The sequence below is a fragment of the Pteropus alecto genome, unplaced genomic scaffold (assembly GCF_000325575.1).
Source record: "Pteropus alecto unplaced genomic scaffold, ASM32557v1 scaffold43, whole genome shotgun sequence".
In the NCBI taxonomy this organism is placed as follows: Eukaryota; Metazoa; Chordata; class Mammalia; order Chiroptera; family Pteropodidae; genus Pteropus; species Pteropus alecto.
The window spans coordinates 5,239,085-5,256,053 of NW_006435764.1; the positions used below are offsets into that span (position 1 = coordinate 5,239,085).

The window sequence follows — 16,969 nt, forward strand, 5'->3', positions numbered from 1 at the left end:
TCCAGTGAGGAGGGAGGGGGAGGCTGCAGACACCAGCCAGCTTCTGATAAGCTTCCTGCCTGATCTTTCTCTTCATTTACCAGAGAGGGGGCTGGACTCTTCTAAGTCACTAGCCAGTCAGGGACCTCCTGCCTTCAGCATCACCTTTGGTTTCCGGGCACAGATCCCCATCCTGCTGACTCATCCTCCCTCTCCACCTTTGCCCACAGCTTCCTGACCAGCTTCCAGGAAGTGACAGGGACCCTGGTGCGATCCCTGCCGTCCATCACTGCCATCCTCATCCTCATGTTTACCTGCCTCTGTATCCTGTGCCGTGGGGGCTGGGGCAGGAGCCTGCGGGGCTGTGATGGTGGGGAAGCAGGGGGACCAGGGATCATGGCTTGGCCCTGAATGTCCAGTCCTCTTCTCTGTGGTGCTCCGGGCACTATTCCGCCAGTCTGACCCCAAGCGCTTCCAGAACATCTTCACCACCATCTTCACTCTCTTCACCTTGCTCACTCTGGACGACTGGTCTCTCATCTACCTGGACAGCCGGGCTCAGGGTGGGTGGAGAGCAGGGGTGGGCAGACCCTGAGGGCTCAGTTACCCCATCTGCAAAGTGGGGCTTCTGATGCTTGCTGGCAGCGGCATGGGGAAGGCCAGCAAGGAGCTCACGGCTCGAATGACCCCCTCTCTCCTAGGCGCCTGGTACATCATCCCCATTCTTATGATTTACATCATCATCCAGTACTACATCTTCCTCAAGTGAGGACCCCGCCCCTGCTCTGCTCCCCAGCTTCACTCCCTCCCCCCAATGCTGGGGCAGCCTCTCCCCAGCCCTCTCAGCCTGGTCATGCCACAATGAACCCAGAGAAGGGTGCAGGGCCTCTCCTTCAGCCTCCTCCTTGAGAGTACCCCATTTTCTCCTCCCAGCCTGGTGATTGCCGTCCTGGTGGATAACTTCCAGATGGCACTGCTCAAAGGCCTGGAGAAAGTGAAGCAGGAGGTACTGAGTGGGGTGTGGCCGGTGGACCAATTAGGGACACATGAGGAGGGGGCACAGAGGCTGGAGGGAAGGGAGGAGGCTGCTTCAGGGGCAGACGAGCATGGGACAATGACAGGACTGAGGTCTCTTCTTCCCAGAAGGCTGCCCAGGTCAATGAGAAGCTGCTGGATGAGTCGCTGACAGAGCTCAGGAGAACAGGTATGCCGCCCCCCTTCACCCCCAGTCAAACACAGGAGTCCAGGCTTAGTTTCAGAGTTTTAGAATATGAGACTCAGGAGAAATTTCCTTGCCTAGAACTTTGGTCCAAAGAGCACTAAGACGAGCCAGTTAAACTGGTAAGTCAATTCTTGAAAGACCATTGATGAAATGACTAATTAGCCAAATTGAGTCACCAAATACTTGTTTCTGTTAATAACTTATCAGGTTTAAAGCAGTGATTTTATATGGATGGTTTCAACTTTCTTTGAGGTCAACTTTCTTTGTCAAGGTCGTATACACACTGGTCCAGAGTCACTCAAAGAGTCAACAAAAATGAAATTTCCTATACACGTTCACTTTTATACACTGGACTTTTTGGGTGAATTGATTTTGAGCCAATTGTTTTGCTTCCTGCTTAAAGATCTTTATAACTTAAGAATCCGAGCTCCTGAATTCTACTCTTAAGATCACTAACACCAGAGGACTGAGGGGCCTCCGGTCACCTGGTCCTTCACCTGCCCTCTCCATCAAGGACAGATCCTCAACACAAAAAAAGCTTAAGCAAAAAGAGGAATTAATTGGTTCAAATTACTTGGCAAATTAAGGGTTCGTGGGCTTTCAGGAATGGCTGGACCCAGGACTCCAATGATTGTTCGGATTCGGTCTTCTTCCATCTCTCTGTAGCCCTCTGCAGGGTTTTGTGCTTAGGGCGTCTCCTCCCTTGTAGTAGGAAAATGGCCACCTGCAACTCCAATCCCAAATCCTCACAGTGTAGCCCTTTCTAGCACTTCCAGCAGGGAGGCCCTTGTCTCCCAGAAGCTCCAACAGAGTCCCAGAAATGAGTCTCCTTTGCTCCAGTTGATCACCTGCCTTTTTCTGAACCAATCGCTGTAGGCAAAATGATAGGCTGTTCTGATAGGCCAGGCCTGAGTCACGTGTCCTTGGAGTTGGGGCTGGAGTCAACCCCAGCTAGACAGCATAGACCCAAAAGGGGTAGGAATGGTTCCTTGGGAAAATGGGAAGACTTTCTCCAGAAGAAGAGGGAACAGATGCTGGACAGGCAAACGAACAAATTACTGATACACACTCCATGCCTGGAGAAGCACTCACTTTAAGGGCATCCAGGACAAAAACCTGCTGGCTCTTGTTTGGATACCTCCATGGCACATGGAGTTTCCTACACCTCTCAAGTCAGGCACCTCCTTGACCTCCCCCTTCTTTTCCTACATCCAGAGCCTGAAGAGACAATAAGTGAACACAGTAAACAGAAGTATCTCATTGAGAAGAAATTTGGGTCCATGACTGAGAAGTAAGGAGACTTGAAAGGAGGGGGAGGCCTTGGGCCTCAGGGGAGAGTTCTGGGGCCTGACCAGTGGGTTTGCAGAGAAAGGACCATCTCCCACCCCTGTGGAGGGGGATGGAGTGACGAGGTTTATGCGGAGCCTGTGGAGAACATGGAGAACATGAGTGGCTTCTGCTCACCAAGAGTTATCTTGTGCCACTGAAAGAATCCCACCGGCAGTGCCCAAGAGGCCGTGAGCCCCTCTGAAGCCAAGGGCCAAGGGCAAGGGCAGCAAGGTCCTGGAAGAGCAGAGATTCTGCTCATCATTTTACTCAAGAAGCACTCCTGACTCTTGCTCTGGACCGAGCCCTGTGAGGACTCCAGGGACACAAAGAGGACACAGACTAGCTCCTGCTCATGAGGATGCCCCACCTCTGTAGACTTGTGCAGGGCCGTGGCGGGTGGTTGACTTCAGCGAAGTGGAGGGATGAGGGGCGTGGGTCTGGGAACGCCATGGGTGAAGGCTGGGGGGCCGATGGTCAACACCCATTTCTGTTGACCTGAGTGGCCATCTGGGCCAGGACAGCTGGGGGCTCGGTGCTGTACTCACGGTGGGGAGCCCTCCAGGCTCTCCTCACCCTCCACAGAGCCCAAGCCCCAGAGGCCCGCCGCAGTCAAGCCTTTGCTGGCCTCGCCGATGACGATGTCATCGCAGCCATTACCACACCCGCACGTCCCTGCTTCTCCCACACAGTTTCCCAAGCTGAGCACATACTTCTCCACCTCTGGGCCTTTGCCCACACTGTTCTCTCTGCCCGGAATGTTCTCTGGCTGCCGGTGCCAGGCTCAAGTGACCAAGAGTTGGGAGAGCTGAGCTCTAATCCAGCTCACTTCACCTCAGAGCCTCCTGTCCACTCTCCACGTTCCAGTTCCTTGGCCACCAGCCTAGTCTGGACCCTCAGTGCCTCTGCCATACTTGCCTTGGGGGAGGTCTCTTGACCTCCAAACTCTTTTCCACTGATCCATCTCCACCAAGAGTGCTCTTTGTTGTTTCTTGTTTGTTTCTTTGTTTGTTTTAATCATTTTTTCCTTTTTTCCCCCTTTGTATTTATTTAGAGAGTGGTCTTTGTTAAAAGAAGTTTTGGCTTTTCCCTCCTCCTCTGATTTTGAAACCCTGGAAAGGCTCCGGCCTCCCTTAGTATCAGATTAGACACCTTTGCTTTGACCTTTCCTGGGTGTCTCCACCTCCCATCCATCTGTGCTCTTAAAAGCTCCTTCTGAGACCCGCCCCAGCCCCAGCAGCATGTGCCCCGCTTCCTGGCATAGGGAACCAGGAGCCCTGCCTGGGCCTGGTAAACGCTCACGTTTTTCAAACTCAGCTCACTGGTACTCCCTCCGGGAGCCTTCCAGATCACCAGCCCTCAGAGCCCTGTGTTTACATTTGTTATAAGTGTAAACACAAGTGGTTTGCTGTTTCTAGCTCTGCCACAGACTGCGCTTCCTGAGGGGAGGGGCTGTTTCTTATTTCTGTGTTCTGGGAGCACCTGGCAGTGTAGATTGACTTCAGTGTTATTTGATGGATGGATTGGCCCAGCAGTGTGTTAGCAGCAGCAGCCAGAGGGGTAACTTGGAACGTGGGTCAGGCTCAGTGCTGGAGGGCAAGATGACGGTCCCCCTGCTTCAGGGAGGAAGGGCTTCCTAGCCCAGACGGTGAAGGAGTTAATGAATGGGTAGTAAGGGGGAGTAGGAGGATGATTGACTGTACAACATAGCAAATGGGTGGGCTGGGAGTCCAGGGAAAAGCCAGTGGGTGGAGAGATAGGTGAGTAAGTGAAAAGTTGGGGTGGTCTGATGGGCAAGTGAATGGCTAGGCGGATGGGAGGACGGATGGGTAGATGTTGAGTGTGTACACGAGAGATATGGGGCAGTGGGAGGGGCAGGCAGAGGATGGACGGATGGAGGGATAGAGGGTTGGGAGAGTACACAATTAATAGAACTCTCTGTGGTACAGGGTGTGGCTTTTTTATATGTGGCAAAGGAGACATACCATGAAAGGCCACACTCAGAAAAGTTGTGACCATGGCTAGAAATGGAGGTCTAGGGTGATGTGAGAGTGTGGGTGAGCGGGCAGGCAAGCAAGAAGAGCCATCTCGGAGGCTCTGGGGGCCCAGAAGTCGCAGCCAGGCAGGTTGGCCAAGGCTCACCTCTGCCCCCTTCACCCCCAGGCAGCAGGAGCAACTGTTCCACTTTCTCCAATTGATGGCTGGGGTGGAGCATTATCAACAGAAATTTCGCTCCCAGGCAACTGTCATTGATGAAATTGTGGACACTGCATTTGAGGTGAACCGGTCTGGACCGGAAGGGAGGGGCTAGGGAGGGGGGATGCAGAAGGCCAGGCAGGGGGGCCCGTGCCCAGTAGTGGCCCTGAGTAACAGTCACATGGGCATTCGGGAAAGCAGAGGTCTGTGGCTCAGCCGCCCTCCCATCCCGCCCCACAGGCTGGAGAAGAAGACTTCAGGAAGTGACCCCTGGACAGGGACACTGGATACAGACTTCACCCTTTGTCAAGCGTCCCACCGGGGTGGGTTGGGACAAGTCTCCAGATGTACTGGAATGATTGCCAGGCCTGAAGGGCTGGGCCCCAAAAGAGTTTTAAAACCCCAGGTAGCTCTGTGTCCTCACTGGCTGGGCTGAGGCATGGGGGAGGGGAATTTGTGTGTGCACGTGTGTGTGCACACTTGAGTGTGTGTATGCGAGTGTTACATGTGAAAGCCACTGTTCATGGTCCCCTCCAGCCCCATCAGGGCCCAGCATCCTAGTTTGGTCCAGCAGTGTGTTTGTAGCAGCCAGAGGAGTAACCCAGAAAGTGGGCCAGGCTCAGTGCTGGAGGGAGAGGTGACAGTCCCCCTGCTTCAGAGAGGAAGGCCCTTCTAGCCCAGATATTAGGCGACAAAGACAAAGCTGGAACAGCCATCTGTTGTCACGCTGTGGGAGAACCAGTAGGCTCCAGAAACAGGCCTTAGAGCCCAGGAACTCAGGCCTACCAGCAGCCTCAGCGGCCAGTGCGAGAATGTCATGAACCCGGAGGTCAGAGATCACTGCCTACCCTTCCCTTCCTGAGATCAGACTGAAGAGCCTCCATGAGGGAGGCAGAGTGGACGCCGCTTCAGTCCTTTCTTTCTTTCCTCAGGATGGGGCAGGGGTGCGGGGGACATAGTGGGGCGTGTGTGGAATGGACCAGCCCGCCATCAGGGGAAAGCATGGAGTGAGGCTGATGGCTGCTCCCAACCCTGTCTGGGGCTCAGACGAGTCCTCCTGCTTTCAGCCTGAGCCTAGGCAGGATGCCCAGAGACCCTGTCCCCATAGCCGGTGGTGGTAGTGGGGCACAACCAGGGTCTACGAATGCCTGGGCCTGTGCTGGGTGCTGGAGACCTAGCACTGGGTCAAGCACAAGCTTGGCCTGGGCCCTGAGAGCTCCTGTACAGAGGAGGGGTCCTCCACTATCTACGACACTCACCTCACCCTAATAGAATGAAGCCAGCGTGCAGTACAGGCTGGATGGGATCAAGAGTGGGACTTTGGAGTGGGGGCTGAGGGGTGACAGATAGTTTTGCCAGCCAACCCTGTACCTCTAAGCCTGACGAAATGGTGGCAAAGCCTCCAGGCCCCAGGACAGAAGCAGCATTTTCCCTCCCATGGCCCAGCCGAGGGCACTGGCTGGCCCTGGGCCCAGGAATAGAAGCCAGAGGAAATGCCATCTGGGATTTGGACACAGATTCCGGGGGCGGAGAGGCCACCTGGCAGATACCTCCAGCCTCGCCTCTCTCCACCATCTAAACATTCATTCGGCAAGCATTTCCTGCCACCTGCTCTGTGCCGGCCCAGTGCTGAAAGCTCCTGCTTGGTGGCACATGGAAGCCCTCCCAAGCGGCAGCCTCACCACCTACCCATGGGCTGTCTGAGCTGCCACATCTTGAGCAGAAGCAGGACTGGAAAGTTCCCCTGTATCCCTAACTCCTGTCAAACCCAGCCCCTTGGCAACACAGCCTTCCATAGAGACATCATGTCTGTTTTTCATCCCCAATGTGGCCTCTGAGGGCAGAAGGCAGGGCCCGGATGAGGGGCAAGGGGATTTTCCTCATTTATTCCAGCGCTAGGCAGGGGACTACGTGAGGCCTTGCCTGGAGTGGCAGCAGGCAGGGGTGGGAGTGCTCTCCATAGCAACTGCAGTTCTGACTGGGCTTAATGATGCCCACGCCTAGTGCTCCGAAGGGATCCAGTCACTGCCCCATCACGTCCCAGGTGTGGGTGTGCTTTTTTGCAAATGAGGCATAGCTCTGGGAGGGGCATGTGGATCTCTGGGGTTGTGTGTGTGGGGGGGTCTGTGTATACATCTCCAAGTTATTTCTTGGGGCGGTGGTGCTTCTGTGTGTTTGTGTCTGTGCTTCTGGGTTGCTAGGTTGTGTTTGTGTTTTCCTGGATATGCATGTAGTGTCTGGGAGCATCGGAGTGTGTGTTGTGGGTTTCTGTGTGTGTGTATAGTGTGTTGAGGCATTCTGGGGTGTGTCTGTGTAGCAAGTACGAATTGCAGCCACAAATTCAGATGTACAAAAAATGTTGCAACTTTTTTCTTTAAATGCCATTAAATTGCATGTGCCCCCCATCCCTCTTGCGGGCAGCAGTTTTGACTTGTGTCCCCTTGGAGCGCCCTGTCCATCCCCCTCCCAGGGTCTTGCCCGCCATCCCTGGGCCACATGTGGGTAGAAGAATCTCACGGGCTGGGAGCTCAGAGTCCTGGGGCCCTGCTGGCTAAACTCCCCATGTGTCACCCTAAGTCCTCCTGGGGGCTGAGGGGGAGCAGCGCTCAGGTGCTCCTCAGAGCATTCACCGACTCCCACCCTTACTGCTGCGTGTACCATCTGGTCCTGTGACCACTTAAGGCCGAGAATATTGAGTCTCTGGAGTTTTGTTCCTCTGTCGGTGATGCTGAGGTGTTTCGGGGACTCCAGATTTGGGGGCTGAACCCCGTACCCTCAGCACTGTCTGGGCTGGGACAGCAGAAGTTCAGTTGGTGGTGGTATGGGTACCCTGTTAGCTGGGGGAGGGGGGCTTCTAGGAGAGGGAGTGGGGGACAGAAGGGGAGGAGTGAAACATTCAGAAGAGACCGACACAAGAAGTAGTGCTAGTGATTTATTGCGACGGATGTGACCCATGGACCCGAAGTGCCCTCCGCCAATGGGCCTGTGCCCTCCCGCCCCATGGCACTGGGGCCTACTACACGGGCACACAGTGATGCTTTAGAAGTCTTGTAGAGTTCTCCCAGGGAACCACAAGGATCTCGAAGTCACAGCGCAGCTTCTGCAAATAGAGCATGGGGAGAAAAGGAGGGGTGAGCCTAGGTCCAGGCCTGCCGCCTCCCAACAGTCAGCCCTCTGCCCACAAGGAGGGGCAGTTGCTGGCACACGGGACATCGAGTCAGATGGCTGGGACTAGATCCTGGGTCTTTCTAGTCAACTCCTTTAGGGGGAAGCCGCAGTTTCCTCTCTACACCCCACCCTGGCCTGCAGCTGAGTCATCCAAAAAGCAGGGACAGGTTGGGCCAGACATCAACCTGGCCAGCCAGACCAGTTCAGGGGCCTTGGGTGCGAGGAGGCAGGGCATGCATGCGCGTGTGCAGGGCTGTTACCTCCTCCTGCGTTCCTGCGGCCAGCGGGCAGGTGGTGAGGTCTATGTGGTCTCCAGCCACTGCACTTTTCCGGCAGTCGGTGCTCCCCATCTCCAAGGTCAGGTAGTACTTGACGCCAGCCACCAGCTGGGACAGAGGGCAGGGGCAGGTCAGGGTGCCGGGAGACTACCCCTGACCCTCACCAGTTACCTCTCTCCCATCTCCCATTCCATTCCCCTAGACGTCCAGCACACTGGCCTTGGGACTCAGACCTGGGACAGAAGCATTCTTTTGGGGATCCCTGGGATGGGAGGCAGAGGTCTGGGCCACGAAGGGGGCTAAGACCCAAGGGCTCACACTGTCCTGAAGCCCACCGCTCATCCCCCTCACCCGCTCCCCAGCAACCCGCAGGCCAGGGCCCATGTGAGACTGGTGAGGTAGCTATGCAAGGGCAGAGGTGCATCCTGTCGATTTAAAATTTAGATATTTTGTTCATCATTAATTCGGTTTTTAACGCTATATTGTTAAAATATCCTGCTTGCTTTCGTGGCTCCCCCTTAATCTGGCACGGGCGCTGAGGGCTCACTCCCCTCTCCCTGCCCCGCCAACCCAGCCGCACCTGTCTCTGCGCCTTGAGGATGTGCGTGTCGCGAAAGTAGTAGAGGCTGTTGCTGCCCATGTTGTAGCTGGCCACGGCCGACTGCGCTGCCTTCTGCACCTGCGGGTCACTAGGCGACAGGTCTTGCACTCCTCCGACCATGACCTCCTGTGGTCGGGCCCCGGCGTCGCGAGGCAGTGCCAGGAGGCAGACCGCGAGCAGGGCCAGGCCCAGCACCAGCTGGAGGTTCGCTTGTGCCATGGTCTTCAGTGCCGAGGCTGTGGCCCGCGCCGCTTTTACTGGCTGAGGCCCCGCCCAGCCCCGCCCAGCCCCGCCCTACGCCGCTGTGCGCCCCCGCGGGCGCGGGCGGGGAGAAATCCCTCGGCCTGGGCAGTCCAGCAAGGGCACCTTCCCAGCGCAGAGGGAGGCAGCAGACAGGCCCCCCCCGCACACCTGTGTGCCACGATGCTTGCCCATCACTCCAGAACACACCCAGTCCTGTGAGGAAAAGGACAGTTCCCAGAAGCAACAAGTGCCACCGTTGGGGCAGTTCGCAGGCAGGGCTATCCAATAGGAAATACCAACAACAGCTATTAGCAAGCTCTTATTATCACCACCATTTACCGTGTAACCGTGGAAAAGTCACTTAACCTAATCCCATTGCCTCAGTCTCCTCCTCTGTGAATGGGGTCCTGTGGATTCAGTAGGCGAAGCATTTGGAGGAGCGATGCGATGCAGCAAAGTGGGACGTTGCTGCACTGAGCCACGCGCTGTTTAACCCTCAGCCAGCACCAAGTGAGAATCAGTCATGTTTCCACTTAACAGGAAAGGAGACAGGACACAGAGGGGACAATCGATTTGCCCAAGGGCACCAGCTGGTACACAGTAAATGGTGATGCTGGCTTTGGAGCCTGGGCAATATAACTCAAATCTGTGCTCTTAACCAGACTGAGACTGACGACTGAGAGCCCGCCAGGAGGAGGGGCGTGAGTCGTACCAGTTCTGCCATTAACTAACTGGATGCCTCTTGACAAGCCCCTGCACCTCCCAGAGCCTCAGTGTCCTCACCTGAAGATAGGCGACAACTCTTATCTTCTAAAGTTAGTCTATGAATGGCCTGAGACTAGATCACCCGTAGGTAAGTGGGGCATGGGCTGGAGGTACCACCAAAACAAGGCAGGATGACTTTCATGGAATAATCCGATTTCGAACATGTTTTTAAGAAGCACTGTAGTCAACATGAGGGAGGCTGGATTTTGTTGGGATTCATCTGTTATTTTAGAAACCAACGTAGTTTGTACTTTTAATCATGTTGCTGAGGGAGGCGGGGCTTTTTGCCCTTGGGACACTAAGATCTGATGAGTGCTTAGGGCCAAGGACCCTGAGTGGGGCTTGGAAGAGGTAATGGTTTGTGGTATGTGACAGCTGGTGCTTTAATAAGTGGTTAATAATTACAGATGACCCTTGAACAACATGGGTTTGAACTGCATGGATCCACTCATGTGTGGATTTTTTTCGATAAATGCTGTCATGTATTTCTCTTACGATTTTAATTTTTTCTCTAGCTTACTTTAAGAATACAGTATGTAACACATAAAACATACAAAATGTGTGTTAATCATCTATTTATATTATCGGGAAGGTTTCCAGTCAATAGTAGGCTATTAGCAGTTAAATTCTGGGGGGGGAAGGTTTCCGGTCAATAGTAGGCTATTAGCAGTTAAATTCTGGGGGAGTCAAAGTTATACACGGATTTTGGACTGCAGAGAGGTGGGGGGACAGTCGTTGGTGCCCCTAACTCTGAGTTGTTCAAGGGAGAGCAGCACCGTGGTGAACAGTATGAGTAAGCATCCAGAATTCCCCAGGACTGGAGTGCAGTCACTGCCCAGGCCAGCTGCTACCCCACCTTCTCAGCCCAGCTGGGAAAAACAATTTTGGGATTCCAAGGAACAGTCACAAGTTTGTTGTGGGCTCAGGTGTCTGCCTTAAAGGGACAGAGCCCTGTTTGTGGGAGAGCTGGCGCAAGCTTGGCTTGATGAGGAGGCCCAGGCCAGGCAGGTACCGGACCAGAGAGAAGCCAGGAGTGGGGAGCGTGAGAGGCCTGGGACCACGACACAGGGGAGAGGTGGGAGAGGCAGCCCCAAGGGGCCAGAAGCCCCCTCAGGCTCTCCCGGTTCTGCTTTCCTGTCACTTGGAGTTCAGCCATGACCACTTACCTCCAACAGCTCCCTGGAAAACTAGTCAAGGCCCGGTTCCCAGCTCACTTGTCCCTATGCTGTGATTCTTCTGCACTGACGCTGATGAGTCTTTTGCACCCAAGCCTAACAATTACCAAAGACCTTTCACCCACTCGTCTGTTCTCACAAGTACCCTGTCCTTCAGCATCATCTGTATTTTACAGATGAAGAGAGGGCAGGACATTTGTCTGAGGTCACATGGCAAGAATTGGGGTCTCAGTGAGAAGAGGGATGGGGGAAGGGAAAACAACAATTACTGTGTTCCTGATATGTGCCAGGGACTCAGCATATGTCCTCTCGCCCTCAAAACAGCTCTGCAGAGCAGTGAATAGAACCAGTTTAGTGGACACACAACGCAACATAAATATGCCTCACTGTTAAGTTGTACACCTGAAACTTACTGGATTTTGTTAACCAATGTCACCATTGGTTAACAAATTTTTTTTTTTTTAAAGAATATTACTTGTTTTACAAAGAAGAAATGAGGAGGGTCAAAGAGGAAGGGTCAGTGGTGGGGCCTGGGTGGCCCCTATGTGCCAGCCTCCTAGTGTGTGAGTGTGTAAGTCCTGGACTGCTCCACCGGGATACAAGGTCTGCTGTGTGAGGGGAGTGTCCCTGGAGGGAGGGTATCCCAGGAGGACTTCCCAGGGCTGAGTCTTATCGGGAGAAGAGCCCTTAGCCTGGACTTCACCCTGACCGGATCATAATGGCTTCCAGAAGCAGGCCTGAGCCAGGTGTGAGCTCAAGGTTGGCCATCCCCACTGGCCACAGGGCACAGCCTCATTTTGCTGTGGCCCAGACATCCCAACCCAGGTTGCCCATGGCAGCCCTCTCTTGCTGCTGGCTGATGGGTCTTATTGACAAGGATGGGCCCTGATGTCCCCTTCGCCCCCGGGCCAGGGAAGCCATGATCCCGCAGTGATGAAAGCTCCCCGCTGTGGAGAGCTCTCCTAAGTGTGGGGGCTTCACATCCATCAGCTGATGGAACCTTCACAATCCTGCACCGCTGACAGAGGATGCGGGGTCAGAGCAGGGAGGCAACTTGCTCCAGGTCACGCAGCAAATAAAGGAATAATTGAGACCAGAACCAGGCCGGCTGTTTCAGGCTACCGCCAATCAAGGCCAAGAGTGACAGTAGAGCCCTGGGTCCCTGCAGGAAGGAGGCGACATGGGAGGGGGGCTGACTGTCATGAGCATGTACTGTGAGACCTTCACACCATCTGGGCTGCCACCAGGCAGATGTACCAGGCTCGGGTTTGTCTGTAGCCACCCCCTACTTCAGTGACAGCAGGACAACTTCAGGGCCCTGGAGTGCAGGGGCTGAGTTCACCCCAAGCTCTGGGCCAGACCTAAGCCCTCGTGACTCGACTGGCTGAGAGGGTCAAGCTGTGGCTGGGTGCAGCTGCAGCGAGAATAACACCGGGTCAGTGTTTGCTGACTTCCACGCCCGCCCTTCACCAAGCCCATCCTGTTGGCAAACGTGGACTGACATTTAGATAATCTGATTCCTACCTGTCCCCAACTAGGTCTGCTTTTCCCAACATGCCAGGCCTGGGGCCTCGTCCTATGGCTGAGTTGGAGTTGGATCTCTGAGAGGCCACACTGTCACAAAATACACTCCAGATGCCCTTTGTCTCCTGCTGCCAGGACTGATCCAGGAAGCTGTGTGGGATGTACTGTGGGGCTCAGATAAAGGGTTTCGGCCTTTCCAACCTGTCACAGGTACTGTCTGAGCCCCAAGGGAGAGGTGAGAAAGCAGGTGGGTGAGGCAGGGAAGAGCCCATGACGAAGAAGCAGAGCTGGACGGGCCCCAGTACCAGAGTCACAGGTGGCGAAACTGTGGCAACTCCTGTGGGCAGGACCCCCAGGAAAGCTGCTGTGGAGGAAGCAGTCTCCATTACCTCACAGAGTGCCAGCAACAATGTGGCAGTGTCAGGGCTGAGATCGGGGGACTGTGGCCATGCAAAGCACCTGCCCCCACAAAGCACATCGGGCCTGTGTGACAGCAACACAGCACCATTGTCAAGGCTGAAGGGACTCTGACGTCACCCTACACCCATCCAGGAAAACCATCAGAAACACAGTAGGCCCAAAACTCCTGGGACAGCCCACATTACTACCTCGCTCTGGGCTGTAGGCTGACACCCTCCCAGGAAATGGCCTGTAACACAAGCCGGACCCGGCTCTGGCCACCTGGTGCCTTCCCAGGGGGGTCACTCACACGTCACAGACCCAGCCTTGCATTGAACCCTCATCCCTAATAACCATCATAGTTGCCGACTACTCACATAACTGCTCTATATCTGGGTCTTTATTTTGGTTTCCCTTTTATTCTACTTCTACTCTTCGGAGACGGAGCCATCCACAGAAAAGTACACAGAATATGTCTGCTCACTTTAACAAATAATTAAGTCAATGCCTGTACCACCACCACACAGGTTAAGAAACGAAACTGCCGCTCCTACCCCCGGGCTGACCCGCTCTTCACCCACCTCCCAAAGGCAACCACTGTTGACTTTTACAATAAGCATTTCTTTGCTTTTCTTCTAGTTTTACCACCTCTGTAGAGATCCCTAAGCAAGAATGGAATCACGCTACTTGATGTTTGCTCTGTACTGAGATTCGCCTGTTGTGCCATAGATGTCATGAATCCATGTTCAAGATCTTGACAGCCATCAGAGTTCTTCCAGTTGGGAGCTGTCATAAACAAGCTGCTGCGAAGGCTCACAAAGGTACTGGAGCAGGTGTGAGCGGCAGTGCTGGGTCACAGGGTGGGTCTTCCATTTTTTCAGAAAACGCCCAACTGTTTTTCCTAAGTGTTCAGACCAATTTACATTCCCACCAGCTGGATATCAGTTCCTGTCACTCCATTCCCTCATCAGCACCTGGTATGGTCTGGCTTTAAAATTTCTGCCAATCTAGCAAGTGTATGACTGCACCTCATTTGCATTTCTGAGCACTAATGTAACTGGGCACCTTTTCACAGCTGAGTCTTCATTTCGGTGTCCCTCTCACGTCTGCCTTTCAGGTCTCTTACCCAACTTTCTGTTGCTTTTTCTTCACTGCAGTTATGCACATGCTCTGGATAGTCTTTTGTCGTTTGTGTTGCAAATATCCTTTCTCACTGCGTTAGTCTCGTCCGTCACCCACTTTATATCTTTAGATCGACGGAGTTTCTATTAATGGAGTTGAATCTATCAACTTTTTATTTTTCCCCTACCCTGGGATCACAAAAATCTGCTCGTTATCCTAGCTTCTGTATTTTATAATATGAATTTCATTATTAGCTACTAAAAATTTTGTACATATATCTGTCAGCCTCTCACCAGACTGTAAGCTGTCTGAGGAAAGTTCCTCAACAAGGTTCTCCTGAAGGACTGCCAGCCAAGCAGGGCTGGGTGCTGCACAGCTAGCATGTCATCTGATCCTTATGACCTCACTTTCCAAGTGGGGAAACCGAGGCTCACAGAGGCTGAGTGACTTGACCTAGGAACAGAGGGCTCTCAGCCGCATGGGCTTCCAAGATGTGTTTTGAGGGACAGCTGGGACACTTCCTAGCACTAAGTCCACAGACATATTAGTCTCTCTGAACCCCTGGTTTCCTCATTTGTAAAACAGAAAGAAAATTACTTATTGTGGAAGAAAACGTTTGCAAAGACCTTAGCTGTGGGCCTGGTTCACTAAGTGTTCAACCAAGAATAGGATGAAAATGTACCAGGGGAGAGTGTAACTCATTCAGCCTCCCAGCCGTGATGCCCATGCTCCTTCTGCCTCCTTAAGAGAGCAGGGCAGGTGGCAAGGGCCCTGCCCACTCCTCCCAGAGACCGGGAAGGCACATGATTAAGTGAACTTTTACCCACATTCGGTCCTCCTCTTCCTGGTACCTGACTCCCACTGACTTTTCCACCAAGTGCTGCCTGTCCCAGCTGTTGATTCACTCAACATCTGGAACACCACAACCCATCTGGATCCCAGGAAGAGATCAACCCACTCTCTCATTACTAAGGGATTGAGACACTCAGAGGTGCGTGCCTGAGGCTTATGTGGCGAGGGTGGCTGCCCTCCGGAGGAGGAAGCTGCCAGTTTCGAGCTGCACTGATAAGGTTGTGGCGGAGCTGCTCAGCCCACCTGCTTTTCAACTCACAAAGTCCAGTCTTAAAGGCCACTGACTTTATTGATTCAAAAAGTTTTTATAACGACAGTGACTGTTCTGCCAAAAGAGAAGCCAAATAGCATAAAACAGACCAGAGTTGAGGGTGGGGATGAGGGAAGGGACCAGGAATCTGTTCAGAAAAGCTGGTAATTATTAACACGAAACTGGCCGGGGAAGAAGGAATATGCATGCAAGAGCAAGAATTCCCAAAAATTGAAATGGTGAGGGGAGAGAACTCCCTGAAGACCCTGGAGGACATCGGAGGTGAGTAGACAGCAATCATTTCCTTTGTAGAGGACAGGGGAGGAGCCCCCACTTGGCTGCGAACTCTGGAGACTCAAGGATGGGGCTAGGGATTGGGGGCTCCCCAGAGGGCATCACAAGAAGGCATCACACCACTCTCGAAGGCACCCAAAGCAGTCCCGGGACTGCTTGGCATTGGCGCCGCATGTGTCCTTTAGCCATTCCCGGAAGAGGTCTTCATCTTTCTTTAGCACCAGAAACTGGCCAAGGACCACATAGGCCTGCAAACGTGCAAAGTAAAGGGCATGCTGCTCAGTGCTGTGGGACTAAGAACAAGAAGGCCACTTCTGCAGCATTTAAAGCACACGTACCTAGCAGGCAGTGCAGGCTCTGGCTATCTTTTCAGATCGTATACCGCTGTTCGCCCCCCAAAGGTACTCACTGTCCTCACTCCCAAACTGCCAGGCGATACTGCAGTCTGCCCCCTCCAACCGCGGAGCCCTCCCCAGATGTATGCAACCTCCCCACACCTTGTCAAAGCCCCTTTCCTCCAGCTTCTTGCCCAGGACTTCACCGATCCCGGCCAGGCTCCCCACCGGTTTTTCCCCCATGGGCTCTGCCACGAAGTCTCGGTGCTTTTGAGAAGTTGTCATCTTGGTCAGGATTAATCTAGGAATCCCAAGAAAAGTAGGTTAAGGCTGAAAACCGGAAACTCCCAAAGTCTCACTGGCAATCTCGCGTTAAAAAGAAGCCAGACCAGCCCTTATGGTGGCTTATCGATGCCTCTTATTTAACAGATAAGAACACTGAGGTCCAAGGATTTTCGTCCACCACTCTATAGACAAACTTCTCCCACTTCCTGCGGGAACTGGGTTTTGGTACTGCCCCAGAGGAAAGAGTATCCCGCTTTAACAGGTGGTGCACGCGCGGCAGGGGAAAGATGCCCAGAGTCAGTAGCCAGGGCTTGCCCTGAAGGTGTCACTCCCTCTGTGACCTTGGCTGGGCAAAGAAGGCAGTGACCCTACCCTGCCTGGAACGGCTTACCTGGCCTGCAAAGCAAACAAAGGGTCCCTCTGCCCCACCCGCTCTACAGGCTGCTCACAGAGCACAGGTGCAGGCCGGAGCACTTACACCTACTCCCCAGCCCCAGCGGGTCCACGCCGGGGCTCACGCCTGGACCTCCGCCGGCCCCGCCCCCCACGCGCGCCCCCCCGCCCCCTCCACGCGCTGCCGCGCCGCGTCCCGCCCCTCTCCGCCCGGTCGCCAAGCCGTCTCCCAGGGCGCGTCCTCTGGCCCGCCGCAGCAATTGCGGCTCCTCTCCTCCCCTCCTCCCTGCGCCTCCTCTGGCCTCCAGACTGGGCCGTGCTCCGCGGCTCGCGCTCACCGGCAGCTCCAATTCCTGTAACGGCTACTCCCGCCGCACGGCTGCTCCCGCCGATACCTCAACCCACTAGAACTTTCTTCTACTTCCGCTTCCGGGTCGCTTCAAGAACCGCCTGAAAAATTAAAGTTGGCACTTCTAGCCGCGTAGAGCCATAGAGATGAGGCGCTCTGGACCTCTACGGCGGCCTTAGCAGGGGCTCCTTTCCTGTCGCTTCGCGAGAAGCC

The 16,969-nt window shown here is 54.2% G+C and overlaps 3 protein-coding genes across 4 annotated transcripts in view; 1 reads left to right on the top strand and 2 right to left on the bottom strand.

The window, feature by feature from the left end:
• Nucleotides 1–4,990, top strand: part of CATSPER1 (cation channel sperm associated 1) — a 10,723-nt gene extending 5,733 nt beyond the window's left edge. The window contains exons 9-13 of the mRNA XM_015588680.1: nucleotides 913–985; nucleotides 1,126–1,183; nucleotides 2,417–2,492; nucleotides 4,691–4,805; nucleotides 4,964–4,990. Of these exons, the coding sequence (XP_015444166.1) occupies nucleotides 913–985; nucleotides 1,126–1,183; nucleotides 2,417–2,492; nucleotides 4,691–4,805; nucleotides 4,964–4,990 (349 nt within the window). The remainder of the gene's footprint in view (nucleotides 1–912; nucleotides 986–1,125; nucleotides 1,184–2,416; nucleotides 2,493–4,690; nucleotides 4,806–4,963) is intronic.
• A 2,651-nt stretch (nucleotides 4,991–7,641) lies between these two features.
• On the bottom strand, nucleotides 7,642–9,032 carry CST6 (cystatin E/M). The gene is made up of 3 exons (XM_006911078.3): nucleotides 8,750–9,032; nucleotides 8,152–8,277; nucleotides 7,642–7,823 (listed from the first exon to the last, which is right to left on the bottom strand). The coding sequence occupies exons 1-3, from the start codon at nucleotides 8,987–8,989 to the stop codon at nucleotides 7,740–7,742; spliced, it is 450 nt and encodes a 149-aa protein (XP_006911140.1). The 5' UTR covers nucleotides 8,990–9,032; the 3' UTR covers nucleotides 7,642–7,739.
• Nucleotides 9,033–15,120: 6,088 nt separating this feature from the next.
• Nucleotides 15,121–16,896, bottom strand: BANF1 (barrier to autointegration factor 1). 2 transcript variants are annotated; one of them, XM_015588803.2, is made up of 3 exons: nucleotides 16,746–16,896; nucleotides 15,892–16,030; nucleotides 15,121–15,687 (listed from the first exon to the last, which is right to left on the bottom strand). In XM_015588803.2, the coding sequence occupies exons 2-3, from the start codon at nucleotides 16,012–16,014 to the stop codon at nucleotides 15,496–15,498; spliced, it is 315 nt and encodes a 104-aa protein (XP_015444289.1). In that variant the 5' UTR covers nucleotides 16,015–16,030; nucleotides 16,746–16,896; the 3' UTR covers nucleotides 15,121–15,495. The 2 variants fall into 2 exon arrangements, with proteins under 2 accessions (XP_015444289.1, XP_006911141.1); XM_006911079.3 differs by having other exon boundaries at nucleotides 15,121–15,642; nucleotides 16,746–16,885.
• Between the last annotated feature and the right edge of the window lie 73 nt (nucleotides 16,897–16,969).

Bases quoted from the DNA above. Each gene is read 5' to 3' on its own strand.
- BANF1 (XM_015588803.2), bottom strand. From the start codon at position 16,014: ATGACAACTTCTCAAAAGCACCGAGACTTCGTGGCAGAGCCCATGGGG. The intron at 15,688-15,891 runs GTGTGGGGAGGT...TCTTGTTCTTAG, and splicing joins AGGAAAGGGGCTTTGACAAG to TCCCACAGCACTGAGCAGCA.
- CST6 (XM_006911078.3), bottom strand. From the start codon at position 8,989: ATGGCACAAGCGAACCTCCAGCTGGTGCTGGGCCTGGCCCTGCTCGCG. The intron at 8,278-8,749 runs GTGCGGCTGGGT...CCTCTGTCCCAG, and splicing joins TCCTCAAGGCGCAGAGACAG to CTGGTGGCTGGCGTCAAGTA. The intron at 7,824-8,151 runs GTAACAGCCCTG...CTCTATTTGCAG, and splicing joins CCGCAGGAACGCAGGAGGAG to AAGCTGCGCTGTGACTTCGA.